At 50.7% G+C, this 25636-nt stretch overlaps 3 protein-coding genes across 3 annotated transcripts; 1 reads left to right on the top strand and 2 right to left on the bottom strand.

Annotated features, from left to right (window-relative positions):
• Positions 1-1145: 1145 nt before the first annotated feature.
• DRG2 (developmentally regulated GTP binding protein 2) lies at positions 1146-10949 on the bottom strand. The gene is made up of 13 exons (XM_033074493.1): positions 10843-10949; positions 9564-9724; positions 8587-8676; positions 7492-7552; positions 6454-6544; positions 6026-6098; positions 5788-5878; positions 5541-5638; positions 4589-4665; positions 3891-3979; positions 3011-3069; positions 2544-2597; positions 1146-2457 (listed from the first exon to the last, which is right to left on the bottom strand). The coding sequence occupies exons 1-13, from the start codon at positions 10904-10906 to the stop codon at positions 2371-2373; spliced, it is 1095 nt and encodes a 364-aa protein (XP_032930384.1). The 5' UTR covers positions 10907-10949; the 3' UTR covers positions 1146-2370.
• Positions 10950-11601: 652 nt separating this feature from the next.
• Positions 11602-19612, bottom strand: GID4 (GID complex subunit 4 homolog). Its single transcript, XM_033074500.1, has 6 exons — positions 19315-19612; positions 18061-18120; positions 17211-17318; positions 16534-16635; positions 15393-15523; positions 11602-14221 (listed from the first exon to the last, which is right to left on the bottom strand). Exons 1-6 carry the CDS (start codon positions 19525-19527, stop codon positions 14158-14160), a joined length of 678 nt encoding a protein of 225 aa, XP_032930391.1. The 5' UTR covers positions 19528-19612; the 3' UTR covers positions 11602-14157.
• A 179-nt stretch (positions 19613-19791) lies between these two features.
• ATPAF2 (ATP synthase mitochondrial F1 complex assembly factor 2) lies at positions 19792-25573 on the top strand. The gene is made up of 8 exons (XM_033074531.2): positions 19792-20010; positions 21276-21320; positions 21633-21778; positions 22201-22298; positions 23154-23234; positions 23381-23493; positions 24249-24364; positions 24967-25573. Exons 1-8 carry the CDS (start codon positions 19866-19868, stop codon positions 25102-25104), a joined length of 882 nt encoding a protein of 293 aa, XP_032930422.1. The 5' UTR covers positions 19792-19865; the 3' UTR covers positions 25105-25573.
• Positions 25574-25636: the final 63 nt, after the last annotated feature.

The following is a 25636-nucleotide window of genomic DNA, read 5'->3' as shown; positions in this document are numbered from 1 at the left end:
TCCCACTTTTCCATGCACTTTTTCAGTGCATGCCCTTGTGAAAAGTCCCTCTCCACCTTTTTTGCAAGCCCCTTTTGATACTGAAATGCTGCAAATTCCATAAACCTCAGGAGGCTCCAGTACAACCCTAATTCTGCAGCAGATTTCCCTCTTGCCCTCTGGATCTTGTCTTTTCAGGACTTGGGAGATCTCTTGGAGGCAAACTCACTCCAGCACGAACTGCAACGTTTGCTGCTTTTAACATAAGTGCAGAACAATTAGAGAAGCTCCTGGAAGAAGGAATACTGCAATTAAATAGTGCATTTTCAAATGCAGCTATAAACTTGCTGCCAAAAAAGCTACTCTCTCTGAAAAAATAAGTTGGCTTCTTCCAGCTTAACTATTTTTACTTCATCCCCATTCCAATTTTAATCATGTATCTGTTCATTTTGAACAGGATAAAATGCCCATTTTCCTAAATGAAGCTAATTAGGCAGAGGGGGTTTTAACAGTGATATGCCAAAATCAATTTGAAACCCACACTGAGGTAGCAGCAGCTACTCAAGGACAGGTTTTAGCAGGTAACACTGTGCATTTCAGCCTCACACCAAGCACCCTCTGGCTCCCAGCACTACCTGGGCTGAGGATGAAGCCTTGTCAGCAGTTCTGGTTGCCCGGCTCCATGCCAAGACTTGGCAGGCTGCAGGATCTAGATGGAAGAGTCAGAAACTCAGGGACAAAACTAAACCAAAATTAGTCTTTGTGAGGACAACTCTGCCTGTGTGACCTTCATGGGGAATGGAAGGGTGAGTTAATGTGCTGGAACAGCTTCCCACTCAGCTCACACTGGGAAGGGCCAGATTTCCACTGCCAGAAAGGGATAATGTGGATAATTTGGAGCTTGTTCTCCACTCGTTGCCTCCATGGTCAGGATTTCCTCTGCACTCCAGCTGTGAGCAAAGCCAGGAATAGGGAAGGGAACTCACAGAGTTCAAAGTCACCTTCTTAGCTTAGGTATGGTATCTATTTATCTCCCATCACCAGTCTCCTGTAGTCACTTCACCTTCTATTGCCCCCTAAATCTCCTGTGAGAGCATCCAGGATTCCTCAGGTGGTCAAAGATAAAAAAAAAAAGTTAGGAAACACAACAAGCCATCTATCCACCATTCACATGAAATAACAACCTTTTATTTTCTCAAATAAAATAATCCTTCCATTTTTGCTCAATCAGGTTGTGAGGGGCGGGAGGAGCAGGGAGGAGGGGAGGAACTCTGCTCAGACAGGTGTCACACCTGTCCTCACAGTTCTGCATCCACGTCAGACCAAACCCTTTTCCAATGAAAGAAAATAAAAGCTATTGGCAGCTCTTGATCCCAGAAGGCAAGAGCTGTCCTCTATCAGGCACTCTGAATTGTTTAGCAACAGTATTCAATGGAAAAGCATGATTAAAAAAATCCCAGATGTCTGATGAACAATATCCAGACAAGCAATGTTTAACAGGGCTGGGGTAAAACTCATGGCATGGGGAGTACCTTGAGCTCCAAAGAGCTGCAACTGGAATTTAGGGGCATGGTTGATGAGACCCCCACCTTGGGGACTAAAGGGAAGGACAACTCCTGCCCAACAAAGGAGGAAGCTCCCAAAGCAGCTCCTCAATGAGTGAGATGCCAGAAGTGAATCTTCACCCCAGACTACAGCTCTTGGATCACACCCACTGCAGTCTGGCCAGGCTAATTAACCATTACCAGTTTAATTGCTCATCTCTCAGTACCAGTTGGACCAGGATGTCCTACAAACCCCACTGCAAGGCTATGGAAGGCACAGAGTGCCAGGTTTTAATGTTAATTGAGGTGGGACCATTAAAAATTGGGGTTGTCTCAGCTGCAGACGTGTCCAGCGAGCAGGGAAGGGAGAACTTTGATTCTGTTTCAGATCAATGCTTAAATTAAGTGAATGGATAAGCAGCAAAGCATCAGCAATGTTCTCTCAGCCCAAAGCACAGGGCCAGATTTTTTCACACAAACCCAAACACTTCCCACTGGGAATGCACATGGATTCATGTGCAAACCCTACAAGGGGCAGGACACTGCTGGCTGTGGAACTGTGTCCTAGAAGAACTGGCTCCTTTAAAATTTTTAGCAAACATCACTTGGCCTGAAATGCTGCAAGATGGAAACCATCTTCCCCATCCCCACCTGCAAGCACAGTAGCCTCATTTTCTGCCTTTCTCCAAGGGAAGCAGCTTCACAGAAGCTTTCTTGGCTCTGGAACACATCTCCCTTTTTCTTTTTCTCTTTTTTTTTTCTTTTCTTTTTTTTGAGTGCGTTTTGTTTTGTTTTTACATGGTCAGTTCCAATTGCAGTGATTAAAGACAAGGCCAGGCACCAGCAGTTACTTCTTCACGATCTGAATGACATCTTCATGCTCCATCATATGGGTTAAGCCCACTCTTTGAGGGCTGTACTTTGTGCTTGTCCCCTTTGAAGTAAAAAATGGGGAGAAGGGTTAGAAGACCATTCAGAGACACCTGAAGACAGGGATTCCAGTTGCTGTCTAACACTTACCCACACCAAGGCATATTTGAACTGGCTGGCTAATGATCTGTGAATCCGATGGCACTGCAAGACAGACAGGAAGAAGTTTCAGTATTTACATGACACCACTTTGCAAACAACTTTTTCAGTACCCAGGAATTAAAAGAAACTCAAGTCTATGCCAGAATTTGCAATAAAGACTTTAGGAGCCAGTTAACATCATTTGAAATCATACAGAACAGATACAGGAATCACCAGCTCACATAAAGCCCCATTCCATTGCTTCCATGTGCTTTTTCACTGGGCTGCATTAAATAATTACTGTTTAAACCTTTTATAGCAGCTGTGAAAGAAACCTGAGGCAGATAAAAGGCAACAAAAGGAGAAGCTCGACCAAACACTGATATGTCCTGAGCTTTATGAAGCACAAATCACAGCAGGTCCAAGAGAAACTGCCTTCTGCACACAGGGAAATGTAAAAGATGTAGAAAAATTACCACATGTTCCACAGAGGCCCCTTTCCGTAGAATAATGGCATCTGTAAAGTCTGGTCTCTCTGTGGAGAAGCAGAAGGGGGGAAAAATCATTGGGTTTTTGTCAAGTGTGTTCTAAAATGCTGACACCATCTCACATCACCTTGTCCTTACTACTCCCAAATTCCTCCTTCCTGCTCCTAGACAGAACAGGGATCCAGTACCTAAAAGCATCAAATCAGCTCTGCACTACCCACAAGTGCAATTACCCACTCCACACAGTCAGCATCTTACTCACAACCCACCTGACCTAACTCATCTCAAACCCTTGACTTAAGAGAAACAAAACCACCCAAGTCAAAACACACCTGCTCAAGGAAAACCAAAATCCCCAAGATTTCAGAGATTAACAAGCTCAGAAAATTCCTTGATCCCCCTCACATCCACCCAATTTCAGGTGTTCACAACCAGAAAGAGCAAGCTATAGATGTGCCTCCATCATTGGGAAAAGCTGCAAGTAGGTTATAAAGGATCAAAGGCACCTCCAAGGGCATGGGAATCACCAAATTTCTTGCAGCAGAGAGAGGAAACTTATTGTGGGTTGTGATGGGCTGAACAGTTCATCACAGTGTGCATAAAAAGGAAAAAAGCTGTGAACTTGCACCCTTTATTCCTTATATCATGCAAAGATTTATGAAAATTCAGCTCTTGTAAAATACAAGAAGGCCATGGTGGGATCCACACATGGCAGGATCAGACAGAGCAGGAAGCATTTCCCAAGAGCTGAAAGATGATTAGGGAGGGTTTAATTCCAGCATTTCCAAGGCACCAGGCTGTCTGCCTTCCATGAGCAGCAGCAGCATTTGTGTCTTTCAAACCTTCTGCTCAGCTCGTGGTCACTTACGTCCCCGTTTCTTGGTGTAGATGCAGGTGAGTGCCAGGTATTCCCAGAGCTTTTCCAGCAAGTAGTCCAGGTTCAGCTTCATGCCACAACTGCAAAACACCAGGATCATCTGTTTACTGCTGTTGTGATTTAGGGATCCAAAGAACAAGGTGAAATGTCTTTAATAAAGTGCTGGAGAATGAGGGGCAAGGAAAGGAAAAACACAAGGTAAAATCACCTTAAACTGAGGGAGGACAGGGTTGGATTAGATATTAGGAAGAAATTCCTTACTGAAGGGGTGGAACAGCTTACACAGAGTCTGTGGCTGCTCCATGCCTGGAATTGTTCAAGGCTAGGTTGGATGGGGCCTGGAGCAAACTGATCTAGTGAAGGGAGTGGAATGAGATGAGCTTTAGGGTCACTTCCAACCCAAATCATTCCATGATTCCAGAAGGGTGAACAGCTTTGAAGCAGCAAAGCCCCAACAGATATATCAGCACTTCTAAGGAAACAAGCCAGATTGTTTTACTCTGTCCTGCAGACAGGAGGGAGAAAGCCAAGTGCCTCTCCAGGGGAAGGAAATCTGGGAAAAGCTGCACAGCAGCTCTGCTTCTCACTCCAGCAGCCCTGGGAGAAGTCCCTACCTGGGAGAAGCTGGAGAAAGGAGTGTGAAATGAACCCCACACCAGGCAGAGCAGCAGAAATGTGACAGCTCTCACCTGATGACAACACTGTGAGGCCTCCTAGCAAGACGATCCACCTCCTCCATGGATATCTGGTCAATCTTGTTATAAACCTAAACCAAAGGGAAAACAACACAGCACTCAGAAAGGCAATTCAGCAACATGTACAAATAACAGGGTAGCTCCAGCACCTGAAACAGCAATGTGGATCCTGTCTGAAGATAAGCCAAGACTCTCAGTAAAACAAACTATTAAAATTCAGAAGCCTGAATATAAATTTTGGCCTCTTAAAATTCTCCCTTTGGGATGACTTGGAACACGTTCTCCGGTATCTTTGATTTCTTACAGACCCAGTGGCTACAAACAGAGCCCTAAAGGGACCTCTGGCACACAAGGGACCAGATGTGATAAGTTAAGCACAGAGCTGGCAGCAGGGGAATCAGAGGCTCCACACGTGGGAGCAAAGCCCCAGCAGCAGGATTGGAAACTCTGCTGCTCCAGGGCAGCACCAGCCACAAGAGGGCCCAGGGAACACACACAGCACAGCTGCACATCCAAAGCCGATCAAAAACTCCCTGTTGAGCTGTTTTCCACCTCTTAAACCCCCAAATCATTACTGTTTTAGGAGCCAGGAACAAGGGCATGGAGTAATAGGACAAAGGGGAATGGTTTTAAATTGAGAGGGCAGGGTTAGATGGGATATTGGGAAAAAATTCTCTGTGAGGGTGGGCAGGTCCTGGCACAGGGTGCCCAGAGAAGCTGTGGCTGCCCCTGGATCCCTGGAAGTGTCCAAGGCCAGGCTGGACAGGACTTGGAGCAACCCGGAATAGTGGAAGGAGTCCCTGCCCATGGAAGGGGTGGAATGAGATGAGCTTTAAGGTCCCTTCCCACCCAAAACTTCCCATGATTCTGTGAAGTCCCAATGTTTCCTTGGGCACAGAGAAGAGATGCTGGGTGTGACAGCAGCCAGGCTGCCCAGGATACTCACATAGAGGCACGGCATGTAGACCCTGTTTCCTACAATCACATCAATGAACTCATCAGGGGAACAATCCTCTCTGAACAGCACCTCAGCATTGAAGATTTCTGAGGTGGACACTGTCAAGGCCCAAATCACAACACACCACTGAGCTCCCTGGTGACAGCCTGCTGCCAACCAGCCAGCACCAAAATGACACCAAAGCTGTCCCAAGCTGCTGATGGCTTAAGGGTTTCCCCATTTTAGGAAAGGATACTGTATTCATGAAGGATGAGCTGAACCAGCTTCTCAGAGCACTGAGTTAATGTAACAGTGGAGTTGAAGGAGATGCCTCCACCTTTCTTGGGCTGCAGGAGGCAAAAAAGCAACATAAGAACATTCTGCAAAACCCACAGCCCTCTCAGCCTGTCCAACATGAGAGACAGCACAGAGTGAGCTCAGCTTTGAGCAAGCAGGCAGACAAGCTGTGCCTGCAGGAGCTCAGGAAGCCTCACCTTGAAGTAGATATTTGGTTTGCTTTTGTTCAGCCGGATTCCTACAGATTCCAGTTCTTTCTCCAGCAAGGCCCTGCAGGGACACAGCACCTGTGAGGCTGAGCATGGCCAGGTGACATCCAAACCCTTCCCTTTTTAACTCTTGTGTTAATACAGCCCTGCCACAAGCTTCCATCACAGCCTAACCCCCCTAATGCAGGTCAGTCTGTAGTGGAAATCCAGGTTGACATTTCCATCTCTGACAGCCATGCTGCAGGAATGACCCTTCACCTGAGCACCCACTCCAGCCATTAGGATGCTTCTCATGGAATACAACTCCCATCTTGCATTCAATAATTGAATTCCTCATTCCCCAGGTGCTCTCCACAATTCCTCAGGCTGTTGGCATGTTTAGAAGCCCAGAGCCCTCGTGCCCAGCACACACTCACCTCTGCACCTCACCCTTGGTGGCATCCAGCATCATGATCACAACATCTGCTGTCCTGGCCACAGCAATCACCTGCCGGCCTCTGCCCTTCCCTGGGGAGACAGGAGGTGGGTGCACATCAGCAAGAGGAACCAGCTGAGTTCTGTGACAGATGGGGACTCCTGCCCCATGCAGCAGCTTGAAAGCAAGGAAAAAGATCCTGCAGTGCTGTTCTGGCTGCAGTCAGCTGCTGAGAGCCTTGGCAGCAGCTGCAGGCAGCACAGAGAGCTCAGCAGAGAGATCAGTGCCAAAAGGTGCCTTAGGAAACACAGACATTGTTCTGGTGACCCAAGGGAATGGCTGGAGCTCTGTCAGGTAGGGTTAGGTTGGATATCAGGAGAAGATTCTTCCCCCAGAGGCTGGCTGAGCACTGATCAGGCTCCCCAGGGAATGGTCACAGTCCCAAGGCTGCCAGAGCTCCAGGAGTGTTTGGACAACACGAGGCACAGGGTGGGATTGTTGGGGTGTCCTGTGCAGGGCCATCAGTTGGACTGGATGATCCCTGTGGGTCCCTTCCCAGATGTTCAATGACTCCCTGATTTCCTAAGCTATTTTTGACACAACCAGCCAATGAGGACAATGACAACACAGAGACACAAAGCCAACATCTCCTCCCAGAATCAGGAGTCATGGGAGGACTGGCAGGAACTCAGGGAATTACTCAAACAAGGTTAGTGTTTAGCTGTAATTCCCCCTCCGCCTCTCCAGCATCTTTCTATAGATTTCCCCAGTACCAGAAAACAGATGAACCACTTAACACTCAGGCAAGGAAGTGAGAAGTGACTGGCTTGCTTTGGCTCCCACCTCCAGAAAACCATCTTTGTGCTACATATAGAGCCTTACGTGGGCTCAGGGATAGGAATCGTGCCTCACATAGGATCAAGGACTCAAAAATTTGGAAAGACAATGTAGGAACTCTTGGCCCAGTGTTTATTTGAGACACCCAGGGACACTACTGAGGGCAAATCCCTCCTGCACATGAACACAGACATGAGCCAACCTTGAGCTGCTCCTTCGATGATTCCAGGCAGATCCAGCAGCTGAATGTTGGCTCCTTTGTACTGAAAAGGAAATGGAAGGATGGAAAGTTGAAAGCTTTTTGCAGGGCACCTGAGCTGCCCCAAACACATACTGGAGGTCCACATCCTGTGGAGACTGGAATTGGATGGAACTGGCAGGCCAGGCTGCACAAAGCTCACGGCTCTGTCCTGAGGCAAATTCCATGGCTATGGGCTGTGTTCAGCAGCACACACAGCTGTGCATTAGATCCTGACTCCCCCTAAAGCATCCCATGACTGCAGCTGGATGAAGCAGCAGAAAACAGCACAGCAGTCATGTATTCCCAAGTTTGAGGAATGGAAAGAAAAAACAACCCTTTCTTTCTTGGTCTAATGAGAAAACTCAGTAATAAACACATGCCACATCTCTTACTGTGACAGAACAAACTATTCAGGTGTGCTGCAGGTCTTACAGTACCAGGAAAAAAAAAAGGAGACTCTCATTCCTAGGATTTGAAAGACATTGGCTCTCCAGCTGTTGTTGCAGCTCACAGCTCTGCTTGAATGTGTTACATTAAACTCCTTTTCCCACCAATACAGAACACTTTCATTATTTAACTCCCCCTTTTCCATCCTGACCCAGATTTCCTCATTACTCTTGGACACTTTTCAGTTTGATGCCCTTTATCATTTGCTTTACTGATGGATGCTGAGGTCACCACTAATAAAGCCCCTCAAGGACAGGAGTAGATGCATTTTGTTTTGAAAGTAATCACAGCACAGATTGCCTCTTTAAAGCTTCATTAAAAACAAATCTGTCAAGGTTTGCAGCCAGCTGGTCACTGGCACTGACAATGGTTATACAAAATTCAGCTGAGAATTGTTGTATTGCTCTGGCCAGTCCAAGAGCAGCACAAAATTCCTGATCAAGCAGCCAATCCTGAAGAGTTACTGAATTCAGGGAAGTGCTACATCAGCACTCAAAAGTTTAAAGCAAAATTCAGCTTTGGAGACCTTTGGATGTCTCTGCTCCTTAGTGGCAGCACAAGTGTGGCTGTGCAAACACATTTACACAGATGGAGGAGAATCCTACTCACTTCTATGACTCCTGGGATGCAGGTCAGCGTGGTGAACTCGTACGACGCAGCTTCGCTGGCAGTCGAGGTCATTAAACTCAGAAACGTGGACTGAAATGTAAGAGATCAGCATCACCAGGCAGGAAAATGAAAAGGTTCAGCAAAACAAGCAACACCTAAGTGCTCCTCAGGCTGTGGAAGTTGTGTTGTGGCTGTTCCAGGCACAGGGAGTGAGGTGGTGACACTGTCATGGAATTGAAGTAAATCCTGCACATCCCCCTTTCCTCAGCAGTGCTGGGGGTGGGCAAGAAAAGATTTCAGGTAACAAGTTTCACAGGGCAGAGTACACAAAATGAGTGTTTCCCCATCTCCAACTCTCAGCTAGATCACAGAAACATGGGATGATCTGGTTGGAAGTGACCTCAAAGCTCATTTCATTCCAGCACTGCCATGAGCAGGGACACCTTCCACTACCCCAGGTTTCTCCAAGCCCCATCCAACCTGGCCTTGGACACTTACAGAGATCCAGGGGCAGCCACAGCTTCTCTAGGCAACCTCTGCCAGGGCCTCCCTACCTTCATGGGGAAGAATTTTTTCCATATATCTCACTGAAATTCCCCCTCTTTCAGTGTGAACCCATTCCCCCTTTTCTTGCTGCTACAGTTCCTCCTGATGAAGAATCCTTTTCCAGTTTCCCTGTAGCCTTTTCAGGTACTGGAAGATGCTCTGAGGTCTCTACACAACCTTCTGTTCTCCAGCCCCAACTCTCCCAGCCTGTGTCCTCAGGGGAGGTGCTCCAGTCCTCTCTCCAATAGCTCCATGTCCTTCTCATGCTGGAGACACCAGAACCGTGCACAGGACTCCAGGTGGGATCCCACAAGATGAGCTTCAAGGTGCCTCCCAACCCAAACCATTCCAGAGTTCTGTGATCCCAAACCTGCTCTGCAGCCACTGCAAAGCACAGCCTGGAGACACAGTGAACACAGCCCCTCACTGACCTTCCCCACAGAAGGAAAACCGATCAGTGCCACCCGGGCATCTCCTGATTTCATCACATCGAAGCCCTCGCCCTTTGCCGCCGGGGATTTGGAGGGTTCCAGCAGCTGAGCTCTGTATTTTGCAAGCTTTGCCTTCAGCAGACCCAGGTGGTACTCAGTGGCTGCAATGACACAAACCCAACAGCTGGTTGGCAGAAAGTTGCTGGTGATTCACTTCTGGGAATGAGAACCTTCCTAAAAGGGAACACTTATGGATCTTGGTCAACATCTTAACCACTGCCAGGCACAGAGCTGCTCCCAGCTGTTCCATCACCTTTTGGAACCCTGGGCGTTGAGAGCAAACCTCCCAGGGGCCTGCACAAAGTCACAATGGAGGGAAACAGCCAAAAACTTCCTGAGTTAAAGGAGTAAAGCGGAGGGAGAGCAGGTGCAGGAATGAAGGGGTGAATGGAGACAGTTCAGGAGGGAGAGACCACAGGGGAGTAGCCCCTCTTGGAAACAGCCCCTCCTTACACCTGGTCACATTCAGCACTCCAAAATGACCAGATTATTTTCCTCTGCTCTTGTCACCTTTTAAAGACACATTTAACTCAGAGCTCACATGTGTGAAAGTACTTTACTACCTTATTCTTAGCCAAACACTTGAATTTACACCTGAAGCAGAAAAAAAATGAAGGTAGTTGTCTCACTTTGTAATAGGTGAGTGCATGAAACCAAGAGTTTATTTCTATTATTTACCACAGGCTACAGCCCCAGCAGCTCTGGCAGAGCCCACGGGGAGCCCCAGACCACTCAAACACGAGGAGCCTCCTGTGCCAGCCGGACTTGAGATGTACCCGGGCAGGAAAGCGGGTACCCCCACCCTCCCAGGGGCTCCCCACACACATTCCTACCCCAGCCCCAGGGCTCACCCTGCTCCCAGCACCCCGGATCCCGCCCTCTGTGTCCCCAAAGACACCCCAGCTGTACAGACCACCCCCATCCTGCCTCCCCGCACAGCCCTGACTGGCACTTCTTTTCAGAGACCCCCTCCCAGACCCCAAACCCCCCACAGTTCCCAGACTCTCTCCCAGCCCACCATAACTCGCAGCCCACCTGCCCCCCAGACTCTCCACAGCCCCCAGCCCTCTCTTCCCTCGGACCTCTCTCAGTTTTCCCCATAACTCACAGACCACTCGTGTCCCCGCACAGCCCCTCGCACCGCCAGCCCCCCATAACCCCCAGCCCAGCTGCCCGCCCGCTGCCCCCGGCTCCCTCAGCCCCCGGGCACCCTCCGCACCTTTGTTCTTCTGCGTGCGGGCGATCTCTTTCTCGATCTCCGAGATCTTCTCCAGGATGCCCATGGCGGGCCCCGCTCCGCGCCCGCCGGAAGCGCCGCCGGCCCGCCCGTCCGTCCCCGTCACGCGTCCGGGCCGTGCCGCACTGCGAGCTCCGGCCGCGCCCCGAGCCCCGCGCCCTGCGTTCCGCCCGCCGGGAGGGGCCCCAGGGAGGGGAAAGATGGGGACAGGAGGGAGAGGCTCGAAGAGAAAAGTCTCAGAAAGCAGGGGCGGTGTTAAGGGGAGTCCCCCATCGGGACCGCCTCCTCTTGCTCCTCTAATTAAGGCTGGATCCTGAAAGGACCGTGGAGCAGGGGTGGATCGGGCTCTTCTCCCAGACAACCAGTGACAGGACACGAGGAAACAGCCAAAAAGGGGACAGGGGAGTTGAGGTTGGGCATCAGGAGGAATTTCTTCCCTGAAAGAGTGATTAGATATTGGAACAGGCTGTCCAGGGAGGTTGGTGTAGTCCCCATCCCTGGGGGTGTTCAGGGAAAGCCTTGAACCAAGTGCCACCAAGTGAAAAGGTGGGGCTCGGTCACAGACAGGACTCGATGCTCTCAGGAGTTTTTTCTAGCTTTAATGATTTGAGAGCCTGTGAGTTAAGGCCATCTGAAGCTGCTGGGATTCCCGGAGAAGCCATCAAGGAGGGAGATGAAGCACAGTAATCCCCTGGAACCAGGGAGTGCTGTGATGGACAAACACACACGGACACAGACCCCTTCAATAGAATTCATGTTTAATTTGGACGTTGATCTCTCCACAAAACTCCTCCTCGGCCCCCACACGGACACTCTCTGCTCGCACAGGGACACCCTGCTGCAGCCAGAGTGATCCAAAGGACACCACAGCCTCTCCCAGCCCCAACATCCCATTTCTCACCTCTGCCCCCCAAATCCTCCCCTGGGCCATTCTCTCTCACCACACCACAACGTACATCTCCCCTCAACTCAAACAGGTCAAAGAAAAGGAAAAACCAAAGCACAGGCCTTTGAGGAGGGAAAATCCACACACCAACAGCCCCTGCAAAACCTTCAGCTCCATAACCTGCTCTGCACCTGCCACACATTGCATCCAGACAGGTCTGGATCCAAGATGAAATTCCCTTCAGGATGGTGGGAAGAAGGCAGGCACAGAGCAGGATGCTCCTTCCACACCCTTCTCACGACGTATCAAAAAAACCCCAAAACCCCAACTTCATCGGTTTAGGGATAGTTACACATGTTTAACACCCCCAGGACCATCACCTAAACCATATCAGAAATCCAAGTGTCCCACTGGCCCTGACAGCCCTGGGGAGCACAGGGACACCAGCACCACCAGCAGCATTGCACACACAGCTCCAGAGGGCTGGGAAGAGCAGTTGGAGCTGGGTCCCTGCACTCACACAGCACCTGGGAAGGAGGTTTCATCCCCACACTTGGTCACAGTGGAGCAGCACCATGGGTTTTCACTTCTAAAACCAGGACATCTCCCAGCACCATCCATGAGGAAACCCCTCTCCTCAAAAGGGGCTGAGTTTCTCTGAGAGGAGCAAAATAAAACAGGAACACCCTTCCCAACTGCTCTGCTCACAGCCCCAAATCACCTCAGCACTGTCCCTGCACATCCTCCAGCAACAGCCAAAGCACCAGCACACATTCCCTGGGAAGGGCCAGGTCTCTCCCTTCTCCCCCAGGCATCTCTCTCCACGAGTGCCGGGGAGCAGGACTGATCCACGGAGAACAGCACACACGAGGTGCGTGAATTCCGCATCATCTCCCCAGACTGCCCCAGCTGCTCCTCCAAGCACTCAAAATCCCAACTTGGATTAGAGGAAAGGGGTTCTCCAAGCCCAGAATCCTTCCTCCTTAAGGCTTAAACAAGCAATAACTGCTGCCAAAAAGGAAGTTAGTTAAAAAGAAGCAAAACCCAAAGCAGCTCACGCCAGCAAGTGGAGGCTTCAATCCCCTCTCCCAAGTGGAAAATCCATCCTCAGCACCAGCCATGCCACACGTCTGCTTGGAGGAAGCCGGGTTTTAAAACAGCCAGAAAAAAAGGCAAACTAAACTCTCACAAAGCCCTGCAGGTGGGGCTGACAAGATAAAAACACAACTGAAGCCAAGTTTTAAAGTGTCTTTAAAAAAACCACCCCACACGCGTACACTCACACGCACACTTTGGCACAGGAGCCTTAAGTTATGTCACTTGCAACATTCAGAGTCAGAGGGAGCTACTGGGAAGGAGTTTTTTTAAAACTTTTTTCTTGTTTTTCCTTGTAAAAAGGTGTCAAGCAGTGGTGGTGAAGCATGAAGGGGGAGTACAAACGCTGAGAGGTCCCAGGGTGACGCTGCTCAGCGCCTGCGCTCTGGTTACGTTCCCAAAGCTTAGCTGGATACAGACACAGATATAAAAACACAGACATTCCTGGTTTTCAATGTGAAAACGGTAACATGGAATCGAGTATTTGTGCATTTGCCATAGGGTCCTTTGGAAAAGGAACCATAAAAATAGATATATATATATATTTTTTTTAATAAAAGTCTTTTTTTTGTCTTTTTTTTTAAACTTTTTTTTTTTACCCTTAACTTAAGTAAAGAGCAAATATACACCTACAAGCAGAGTTCAGATCCACTTTACTGAGAGCCTGGAAGTCCGTACATCAAATTAATTCCCAGTGGCCTATCCAGACACTGGAACAGCTCCCAGCTCCAAAGGGCCGGTGTTCCTGAAAGATCTGCAGCTCCAGCTAACCTTGTTAGCCAGCAAAGCCTCATTCCAGCCTTACCTCAGCCAACACTCCCCCAACAGACTCCACAGCTGAGCCTCACACCCAGGGCCTGGCTCTGGGAGCATCAGAGCTGGAAATCTGGGCAAGAAACCTGAATCTTGGTGATTTCAACCCACATCAGGATATAACAAGGAAAATATAAGCCTTGAGCTTACATTCCCTTATTACTCAGAGGCCAGAGCACTGATTCCAGCTACTGAGAAACAGCTTCCAGAGGAGAGCTGGGAGGAACTTCAGTGACAGAGAAACGAGCTGTGCAACAAGAAAGTGCATTAAAGTAGCTTAAAACCAGAGTAAAGATCAAATGGCCACTCGACAGGAGGGAGAATCAAGCTCCAGCAGCTCCTCGGGCTGGGTGAGTTCACATCCAGGCTCTCTCTCTCTCTCTCGAGTCCAAGGGGCAGGAGAGAAGCGTGCATTCCCGTGCTCCCACAGGGACACAGTTCTCCTGGCAGGCCATGCTCTCCTGCCCGGTTTGCTTCTGGGCGGTATCAGATCTGGACAGCTGTCATCGGAACTCGTAGATAGGAGCACTGTGCTCGGGAACGTGCGTTAAATTCAATGACTGATACCTGCCAGAGAAGGGAGAGAGGGAGGAGAGGATTACATGGAGTTGCTGCTTGGCAGCCACACAGCAGACACTGTGCTTTTCTCTCCCCTTTTACAGTCACAGAGTGCTCAGGCATCCAACACCCACTTGCCACAGTGCCAAAATCCTGACAGGACTCATCATTCCTCATCACTCTACAACTCCCTGACAGGGGGGTGCAGCCAGTGGGGGCTGAGCTCTTTTCCCACACAACTAATGATAGGACAAGGGGAAACAGCCTCAGGTTGTGCCAGGAGAGGTTCAGTTTGGATACAAGGAAAAATTTCCTCACTGAGAGAGTGGTTTAGACTGGAATGGCCTGCCCAGGGAAGTGGTGAAGTTACCATCCCTGGAAGTGTTAAGAAATCAAACAGACATTACATTTAGGATTTAGTGGGAATGGTGGTACTTGGTCAAAGGTTGGACTTGATGCTTTTGGAGGTTTTTTCCAACCTTAATGATCCTGTAATTCCCACTCTGGTCCCTCTGAGCCACCTGCAGCGAGGCAGCGTTCCAGGTGGGCTGACTGTGGTGGTTTTTCAGACTCCCTTTGAAGTTCAACAACTTTCAAGTTCAAACAGTGTTTGCTACAAGTGCAAATTACGCTCGAGTCTTTCAAAGCTCAGCTTGAGGGAATGTGTCTGAAAGCCTCCTGGTTCCTTCCCTCCCCCTGAGAGCTTCCAGCCATCCACCTGCTGCTCATGACAATGATGCAAAAGAAAAGAGCTCTCCACAGCTCTTTGTCTCCAACAAAAACCCCACCAATTAGCTTTGACTGTTCTCTTGTCTTAACAGCAACACCCCAAGGACCTCAGAATACAAAACACTGGCCTGACAAGGTTTCTGCCTGAAGGGAGCCAAGCTGTTCCTTAGGAGGGAGAACTGAGCTCCCTCACAGCACTTCTCCAGACCCTGTATCATCTTCCCTCCTCCACCCTGCCAGCCCAAATTTCCTCCCCTTTTCCATAAGGGCAGCACTTCATACCACACCAATGGACTGCACCAGCCTGCCCAGGCCAGTCCCAGCCCACACCTCTCCCTTCTGCCCCAAGGTCCAACCACAAGCCTGAATCTCCTGTCTGGACACTCCCAAGGTTGTGGACAAGCAGGAGAGGAGTCACAGCCTGGTTTAAGTCTTCAGGAGGCTTCCTTACCATTCTGAACTCCTATGGTAGTAATAGCCCTCTATAGATGCTGCTGACTTCTGGAAGCAGATGTAATAGAAACCAGCAAAGGAAGCACCACTGATGTCCTTGATGGTGTGATCTGGGACTAGGAACTGCTCCTGCATGCAAAACACAGGCTGCATTTTAAAATGTTGGTCACACACAGCCCCACTCCACCCCAATCTGCCCTCCCAAATCAAATACAAACACCCACTAACACGAAGACATTCCTGGCTGAGCACTCCCTGAATTCTCAGCAGCCCAGAGCACAGATCAGTGTCCCTTCACCAACTGCCACAGCAGGGACCTCACAGGGAAGCAGATAACTGAGAACAGAATGAGTTCTAAGAGTGCAGGAGATCAGTTTCAGCTCAACGCTTGTCCCTGCAAACCAGAAGCCCATTGCAAAACTGGGAGTCAGAGCCTGAGAATGAAGAAAAAGCTCCAGGGAGTTCTTACTGCAGCTTTTCAACAATTATGGGAGCTTATGAGAAAGCTGGAAGGGAACTTTGCATAAGGACATGGAGTGATAGGAAGAGGGGGAATGGCTACCCACTGCCAGAGGGCAGGGTTAGGTGAGATATTGGGAAGAAATGTTTCCTTGTGAGGGTGGAGAGGCCCTGGCACAGGGTGCCCAAAGAAATTGTGGCTGCCCCTGAATCCCTGGAAGTGTCCAAGGCCAGGTTGGGCAGAGTTTGGAGCAACCTGGGATAGTGGAAGGTGTCCCTGCCCTTGGCAGGATTGTGGAACAAGATGAGCTTTAAGGTTCCTTCCAACCCAAACCAGTCTATGGTGACTGTGATGATCCCAGCTGAAGAACAGAGCTGCAGACTGGCCAGTCTGCATCACAGGCCCCACACAGGGACTGGAGACATCAATTCTCTCATCCTCTGGAGCATCACCAAGCAAGATTTTCCTGTTGTGTTTTTAGCCACGACTGCAGCCCTTAAGGACACAATTAGCTGGCTAGACATGAGTCACACTGGAACTTGCAAGTACAGTGGGTTTTGGGGTTGGCAGGGAGAGATCTGTCATTAAACCATCATAGCTGGAAAAGCTCTGAGACACCTCAAGTCTCTGTCAGTGCCTTGCAAGCAGCTCATCACAGAAGGAGACAGGCAGGGTTTACCTTCCATCTCATGAAGACATAGTCCCCATTTTTTAGATCTTCATAATCAAAGTCATCAGAGTTAAATGTTTTTGCATACTGGTAAAAAGCCTGGAACTTTCCCTGAAACAAAACAAAAAAAAAGGATGCTTATTCTAGGAATAGAACTTCTAGTACCAACTGCTTTTTAGGAGGAAAAACTACTGACACCCACAGCCATATCCAGCCTGGTTGGAGAAGTTCCTGCACTTACAGAGGAAGATATTTAGACAGAAATACAACAAACACCAAAGCTGGGCAAACAACAGCCAAGGTAAAGGTGGGGATGTAAAGGCAGCTGCTGTGGCCTCAAAAAACAGGGGCACAGGCACCTGTGCTAGTAGGGGTCCCTCTCCCCTTCTCCATTCCATTTTGTAATAAAAATAAGGAGTGTGTTCACTTAGGGGGTCAAGAGATAAGGATTTCTCCTGCTCCCTTCCAACCCTGTAGCCAACAAGTGGAAAACAAGACATGCCCTCCCTCATCACAGATCACAGCTTGCTGGAGAGACCTCTATTTGCAAAGACCCCAGAGGGAGAAAGGAGACAGCCAGAAAGGAGATATCTCCAGGCCTTTCTGCCAGCTCTTGCATGGGCACACACTGCACCTGTCCTCCAAAGCAGCATCCCAGACCCACCCTCTGTCCCAGATTTATTCACCCAGTGTTTACGATCCACGTCCTCGTCGGCGTCCCACTTGCGCGTTAGGAACGGGTGTTTCTTACTGATTATCTCGCCTTCGAAGAACGTGGTGAGGGTTGGGTACTCCTGGCAGAGGGGACACAAAGCTGAGGTCACAACTGTCACCTACAGGCACAAACCCAAGAGCTGACAAAGCTCCATGCACTCAGCAAAAAGCAGCTCCTAGGGAGAGCTCTGAGGCTGTTGCTCCCATCCCTTGTTCTGCCCCACACCTCTCCAAGGCTGACTCTTCCACACCCTCAGCCTCCAAGCTCTCATTCCAGCTTTTCTCTGCCTCTCTCCTCACTTTATGAAGCCAGGAGACAAGTCAGAGCCGGGCTGTGGGGAACACAAGTCTGATAAGGAGCAGCTGAGGGGGCTGGAGTGGCTCAGCCTGGGAAAAAGGACCCTGACTCTCCAAACTCCCTGGCAGGAGGGTGCAGGGCTCTGCTCCCAGGGAACAAGGGACAGGACAAGAAGAAATGTCCTCAAATTGCACAAGGGAGGTTTAGACTGGATATTAGGAACAGCTTAAAAGAATGATTAAATGTTGGAACAGGTTGCCCAGGGAAGTGGTGGACCTGGCTGTGTGTCCTGGGTCAGTGGCTGGACTCAAGGATTTTAGAGGGATTTTCCAACTTTAAATGATTCCATGAAACTCCCAGCTGGATGACATTTACAACTATCACCACTCCCTCTGTGATCAAATCTACAACATGCTCAATACCTCCACCTCCTATTTGTGGCAGCAGCTTCTCACACCCCACCAGGAAAAAAAAAATCACCTTAACAGAACCCCTTTTTGTGTTGTTTAGCAGTTAACACTCACCTCTGTAAGGCCTTTAATCTTCAAGTATCCACAGAGATAGGAGTTTTCCATATCCACATGCTGGAAAAGAGTGCAAAGTCCAACCATAAAAATAGGCATGAAGACTCATGCTTGATCCAAAGCAGTTTCTAGGATTATCCTTCCAAGGATAATTTCAGTTCCAGCTCACTGCCCAGTATTCACACTGCCAGCCCTTTTCCACGATGGGAACCACCTGCAGAGATCATTTGCAGGTGCCCAGCTCACCTCTGGCAGCCTCCACATCCCAGGCCTGCTCCCAAAGCAACACCCTCTGGCCAGAACACTCCAGGAAGCAAATCCCCTTTCCAGCCAGAAAGGATCTGACTCACAGTGTTCTCCAAGAAAAAGCATTCCTGGAAGAATCACCCGCACTCCCAGCATTTTGTAGGAGGCTTTTCTCCAAAACCTAAAGCTTTTATGCCACCTGTACTTTGAGTTATCAGGCTGCATCTCTCTGCTGTGCAGAAACTCGGCAGGGATTTGCCTGCTCCTTTAAAAGCAGGGATTTTCCAAGCTTTTCCCTGACATCTCCAGATGAGCTTTCAAAACACGCAGTGAGTTATTCAAGGAAGTGCAAACCTGTGCTGTGAGAAGATGGATCTTCTCCACCTGTGATCAAAGGATGGCAACGTTTCCCTGTGCTCAGCACAGGGAGAGCAGGCAGTCCCCTCTCCTCAGCTGACACATGCAAAACAGCCACGTTTTTTGGCACAAAAGCAGCGTTTTAAAGCACAAAAGCAACGTTTTAAAGCACAAAACCACAGCCAGGCCCTACAAGGTGACAGCGTGCAGTAGAGCTGAGCAACCATGGGATGTCCCCACCACAACAAATCCCACCAGGAACGCGTAGAATTAAACATAAAAAACACCCCGCCGGCTTGGAATCATCACAGAATCACTGAGGTTGGAAAAGATCTATGAGATCATCCTGTAACTGATTCACCACCTTGTCAACCAGACCAGAGCGCTGAGCGCCACGTCCAGTTTAAAACACCTCTAGGGATGGTGACTCCACCACCACCCTAGGCAAAACGTTCCAATGCTTAACGAGCTTTTTCTGTGAAGAAATTCCTCGTGATATTGAGGGATAGGGTGCTGCGGGTGCTGTCGCAAGGGGCCGGCGGGGTGGGAACGGCCACCGCGGCCTGAGGCGAGCGGGTCCCCCGCTCGCCCCAGGCCGCGGTGAACGTTCCCACCCCGCCAGGACTCGGCTCGCCCCGGTGTCCCCCTCACCTGCATGACGACCTCCACCTCATAGGCGTTGCCTTTGCTGCGCTGCTGCCCGCGGAATTTGGCCCCGCTGTAAAGCAGCGAAGTCGCCACTCCGGGTTGCGCCGTGTTGATGGGGGGCGGCGGCACCAGGCTGCTGGCGGCCGCTCCGGTGGCGGGGGAGGAAGACGAGCTCCCTGCCCCTCCAGCGCGGCGCCTCTCGCTGCGAACCGGCATCTCGGGGGGGTCCCCGGGCGCCAGCGTGGCCGGGGCCGGGGCGCGGCCGGGGAACGCCGCCCGCTCCGCTGCTCTCCCTCACGCCGCGGCCGCCGCTGGGTCGGGGCCTCCCGGCAGCGCCTCCGCGCGCTCCCATTGGCCCCCGCGCGCGTGGCAGGGGGGTGTTCCCTGTCTCTGATTGGCTGCTGCCACGGCGACGGGCGTTGATTGGTTGTGATGCCGCCTGGCGCTGCTGGGAAATGTAGTTTTTGTATCGAGGCGGAGCGGATTGGTCACGGCCGCCGGCAAGATGGCGGCGCCCAGGGAGCGGCGCTGAGCGCGGTCAGGACGAGGTTGCTATGTCGTCTGTCGCGATGTGGCGCGGCTGTCGCCGGCTCTGTTGGGCCTACTCTCCGCCCGCTCGGCTCCCCCGACCGCCTCTTGTAGCTGCCGGGAGCAGCCCGGTGGAGCCGTGCGGGCGCCGGGCCTATGCCCCGCCGGCAGGTGAGGGGGCACCGGGGCGGCTCCAGCCCCGATTGGGGAGGGGGATCCTTCCCTGGGGACCCTCATCCCGGGCTCTCCCAGGGCAGGGCTGGGATCGGCACGGCCTTGCTGAGGGCCTCGGTGCTGGGGATCCCCCCGTGTCCTTTTCCTGGCGTTAATGTGGGTTTGCTGCGGGCAAGGTTCACTGGCAGCACGGGCAAGCCTTCACTGAAACAGTTTGTTACTGTTGTTTTTGTGTTTTATTGGGGTTTAGGGATTTTGAGGGAATGGGGCTCAGACGAGGTATGTTACGGTCCATCTATCCCATCCAAACTTTGCTGGAATCATGTGGTGTTTGAGAACAGCAAAATTAATCTTTTTGTCTGAGGTGAGGCTGCAGAGTCGCGGTGACTTATGGCAAGGTTTTGGGAGCCACTGATGAGCCTCGGGGCTCCTCTGGGGTGCACACACTAATCTGGTTTTAGAACTAGGTCTGAGGCACTTTCTGAGGCACCAAAGCTCGCAGGTTGCTGAGCCTGAGCAAATCCTTCCATTTCCCCAGCGGGAATGTCATTTCTTTAGCCTAGAATAGCAGACCTGCAGCCTGACCTGCTTGCTGTGCCCTTCACGAGACAGATTTATGAGTTTGGGATTTACAACCTGGTTGCTGTTGTCAAGGGGATGGCTCAAGGATTCTTCTTGCCTCGTGGGAGGAGTGTGAGCCTTTGGAATGTGTGTAATCCTGTTCTCACGTGTTAGCAGTGCTGGTAGCAAAGGATGCTGCTCGTAAATTGAGACCTGAAGTTTCCTCAGGCTCACCTTGTTGGTGAGGCAGGTATATTCCTGAGCTAGACTGGGATGTTTGGGCTGCAGGGAGGAGTGTCCTTCGTGGATTAATTTGCCCAGTGTGACTGTAGTTGTAGAATCTGGAAAGGTTGACCCTGAAGCAAAACTCTGAGGAGTGGTGGGACAGGTCTGCTTGGGAAACCAGCCCTGCCACACTCTGAGGCAGCTGAGCCCCCAGCCTGGCAGGGGGTAGCTGGTTCTGTTTGCTCCCTGGCTGTGCACAGCTGCACTGTGGTTGTCACCAGTGTCCTGGTGCTTCCCTGCTGAGTGGAGCTCACAGCTTGGAAACTGTGCATGAGGGGCTGGATTTCTGTGTCCAGGCCACCTCAATAGCACTAAAGCTCTGTCTGTTCTGAGCTGTGATGGGGAGCAGGGGAAGGAGCTGAACATTCTCTGTTTGCCCTCTCAATGTTCTCTTTGCACTCTGTTTCTGTCCCCAGAGAGGAAGAGGTTCTACCAGAGCGTGAGCATCTCGCAAGGGGAAGGTGAGTGCTGGGATGGGGTGGAGGGGCTGATCCCTGTCATCACCCACACCACACTGGAATCTGCAGCCCAGGCATGGCAGTGGCATATCTGTCACCAGCTGCTGGGCCCCCTCCTCATCCACAGCAAAGCCTCATGGTGGGAAGCAGCTTCCAAAACCAAGTCTATCCAAGTGATGGTGGGAAACCTGAGTATTCCTGGTTCCTTGCTCCCATCAGCTCCAGCTCTGAATCTGCTCCCATTGTGGGGTTGTCTGTTGTTCCTTAGTGCCTGCTCCTCTTTGATTCCCCAGGATTTCTACTCTGATTTCCCAGGAGGCTTTGAAATAAACCTGGACCACCGAAAGCTGAAAACGCCCCAGGCCAAGCTCTTCACTGTCCCCAGCGAGGCCTTGGCCATTGCAGTGGCAACGGAGTGGGATTCCCAGAAAGACACCATCAAGTTCTACACCATGCACCTGGTGAGCAGGGTGGAATGCTGAGACCTCCAGATGCAGAATGTGGAGGCAGCAGGTTGTCCTGCTCCTAATGAGCAGAAAGTTAGGGCTCTCTCTGGGCTGGCTGGGTGCCTGTAGGGAGGGAATCTGTCTCACTGGGGGAGTTCTAGAAGGGGCTGGACAGTGTTGTTGGGAATAGTGTGGGCAGGAGGGAACAGTGAGCTCTAGAGCAGTCCATGGCCCTTCTTCCCTGCTGTTTAATGGGCTGTTTCCAGGGATTCTGTAAGATTTGAGAAGATACCTATTGCACGAGCCATTCTGTGGCCCTGCACCCCTCAGTTGTTCATCTGCCACAAATCCTTCTGCTTCTTCTTGGCATTGTACCATGGAAGTTGCTGCTTTTTCAAGCCTGGAATAACAGCAGTTTCAACTGCCTTTATCCCCAGACCACTCTGTGCAACACGGCGCTGGACAATCCCACGCAGAGAAACAAAAAGCAGCTGATCCGGGCAGCAGTGAAGTTCCTGGAGACAGACACAGTCTGGTACGAGATGGGGCCCAGCTGGATTTTGGAAAAAGGGTTGGGTAAAGTGAGGGAAGACATCTGCTCTCACCCAGTCATGGCATGGCTCTGATCTGTGCTAGTTTTTGCCTGAGAGTTTGAATTAATTTAGATGAGTCCTGCATGTGCAAACCTGGTGCATCCAAAGAAGGAGCATTGTTGAACCCTGTTTTGGACAACTCCTTGCTGGGCAAGGGTGAGAGCAGTAGGAAATGAAGATCTTGGAGAAAAGAAAACATCTTTGAAAGGCCTATGGGTATCTGTCAGCTAGTCTGTGGTATTTCCTTGTCACTACAGATAGCTCAGACTACTTGCACCAGTCCCAAAATGCCCTTAATTCCTTAAAGTCCCTGTGAGCTGTAGGATCAAGTGTGGTCATACTTGGACTTCTATCCCACTGTCCACTGGCACATTTCCTATGGAGAGAGAGGAACAGGCTTCCCCTACCTGCACTTGTGGCTTTGGGGGGGCAGGGAGTGCTGAGCTGAGCCACTGGGCAAGGAGAAGCAGGAGTGGCCCCACACAGAGTTGCAGTGGGGTTTGTACCCACCCCTAACTGCTGAACCTCACTTCAGTCTGTGGCTTGGGACTACCTGCAGTTTTCAGTTGGCTGGTTCACTGCTCTGTTTTGTAGTAAGACAGAATTGTCCTTCCTGGAATAACAAAAAGCACTGAATTTAGGGAAGAGTTGGGGGATTGTTCCCTGTCACTGCTGCCTGGGTGGACAGAAGGTCCCTGTTCCGCTTGCTGTGGGTCTGGTGGGTCAGTGTCCTTCCCAGAGGTGTGTCCCAGCCTGGGAGTGACCATGCAGTGTGGATTTGTTCCATGATGTCTCAGCTATCGTGTGGAGGAGCCTCCAGCCTTGGCAGAACTACAGAAGAATGAATGGGATCCCGTGGTGGCCTGGGCTGAGAAAAGGTGAGAGCTCAGAGAGTTCCTGGCTGCTTAAGGCCCTGCCCTGCTGAGCCCAGGAACTCTGGTGCTTGTGGCTGCCAGGGCCACAGGCTCTGTGAGCCCTGGGCCTTTCCCTTGGGCTTTGTTAAGGGTTTGGGTGATCATTCCAGGTACAACGTGACAATCGGCTCCTCGACCAGCATTTTGGGGCCAAACATTCCAGCCAGCACCAAGGACACCTTTGTCAGCCATCTGGCATCCTACAACATGTGGGCCCTGCAAGGTGAGCAGGGCTGGGCCAGTGAGGAGGTGGTTTCTCTCCACAGGGCAGGAGAGTGACTGTAATGTTTTCTTCTCCTGCTCCAAGTGTGGAGGTTTATGTTTTAAATCTGCAGCCAGGCCCTGACCTGCTTTTGTCACAGGCAGGAATCACTTCAGTGCTACTGGTGTTCATCTGACTGTGCAGTCCCATGAGCTGCTTGCTCCACCTTAGCACAAATAACCTCTTTAATGCCAAACCTTCTAATGATTTAATCCCTAGATTTGTTGTTACCAGGAAAAGAAATCAGGCTTAGTACTCCAAAGTGCCCACACTGTGCACTGTCCTCACTTTTTCATCCTTATATCCCACTTAATCTTGCCTGAATCATCTGAATGACACCAAAAGATAAAGATATGAAGGGAGGTTTGCTTTGCTCCAGACCTGAATGAGCAGCAGGCAGTGAAACCCACAAAAGACACAGAATGCTCAAGCCTGGATGGATATTTCTTTGCTGTGCACGGGGAGGGGTTGTGGCAGAATAAAAGGAGGTGGTGTCCAGGGCATGGCCTTTGTCACTGTGGTGGCAGGGCCAGCACAATGCTCTGTGCCTGCTATTAACCACAGATCTGAGTGCCCAGATGCAGGTGGGAGGATCACTGGCCCTCCCTGAGGGGGTACCACAACCTGCCTGTCTCTTCAGAGCATGTGAAGATGCTGCTGTAAATGCTGCAGAAAACAGCCATGAATCTTGTTTGGTTTGGGTTATTCCCTTCCAGGTATAGAATTTGTAATCACCCAGCTGAAATCACTGATTCTGTCCATGAGCCTGATTGACAGGCACATTACAGTAGAGAAAGCTGTGCTTCTGTCTCGCCTGGAGGAAGAATACCAGGTAAATTATGTTACAAAACAGCCCTATAATTCAAATAGCAATAATCTCAGCATGACAAATGCATCCCCCACCACAAATAACTGGCAAGGGAAGTGCCTGCTATAGCAGGAGACGTTCCACTCCACCAGTCTCCCTGTCTGAGAGCGTGTGGAGCGTGCTGCTGCAGAGCAACACCACGGGCACACCAGCCCAGAGTGCTCCCAGGGCTGCCAGTTTCTTTTCACAGAGCCCAGATGGCTGCTTTTCTCCCTCTCTAATCTGAAGTGCAAAGTTGTGGCTGGCTTCTCCTGCTGAGGGTTATCCAGTCTGGAGGCTTTGATAGGCACCAAGATATCAAGCTTGCTGGAAATTAGCTTGGTGTGAAGCTCTCCTTGTCCCAAAAGTGGTTGAAGTTGAAAATCTTTTCATCCTCCCGTTAAGAGGCTTTGCATCAGACCTCAGTTCAGATGAAGCACATCCTCATCTCGAGATATCCCTGCCTCAGCAGTCAAGGATCATCTCAGTTCCTGGGGGGGGGTTACCTGTGCTTCACAAACATAAGAAGGGAAGCTGAGAGTTGCTGAGGTGATTTAAATGTAATCCATGTTCCTCCTCTCCTTCAGATTCGACGCTGGGGCAACGTGGAGTGGGCCCATGACTACGACCTGTGTGAGCTGCGTGCTCGCACAGCAGCTGGGACTCTCTTTGTTCACCTCTGCTCAGAGAGCTCCACTGTAAAACACAAGCTGTTGCAGGACTGAGGCAGCTGGGCAGGGCACAGAAAGAAAATGTCCAGCTGGGAATTGCTGGGCTGACCCAGTGGATGGTAGCCACCTTCCTGCCATTCCACTTTTCCTGGGATCAGCTTCATGTGCTGTGGTTTTGTGGGCAGCTCTTCACTTGGATTGCCTGCTGCAGTACAGCACAAAAGGAGGAAAGGTCAAGGTGAGTTTCCTCTGAATCCCCAAGCCAGCAGCTCCATCCTTTCCTGGTGTCTGTAACTCATCAGAGGAGCTCCCACGGAAGGAACAGCTTCCTGGGCAGGGCACGGCACAGACATACCCAGCATATGCCACATGTCTTCATAGCTGCCAGCTCCTGACACACACTTGTTATGGAAATCTGAAAACAGACTCCACTGCATCTGTTGTTCATCCCTCGGCGTGCCTGTCTGTAACACCAGGGTCTCTGTGTTCCATTAAAGACTCGCCCCTGTGAGGTACCAAAAGCTGTGTGTCTTTGTTTCAGTCACCAAACTGTGGGGTGCTCCTGAGCTGCCAGGTTGTGGGCAGG

The sequence above is a fragment of the Catharus ustulatus genome, chromosome 16 (genome assembly GCF_009819885.2).
Source record: "Catharus ustulatus isolate bCatUst1 chromosome 16, bCatUst1.pri.v2, whole genome shotgun sequence".
NCBI classification, from domain to species: domain Eukaryota; kingdom Metazoa; phylum Chordata; class Aves; order Passeriformes; family Turdidae; genus Catharus; species Catharus ustulatus.
The sequence above is the reverse complement of the archived record's forward strand: the minus strand, read 5'-3'. Positions and strand labels throughout refer to the sequence as shown.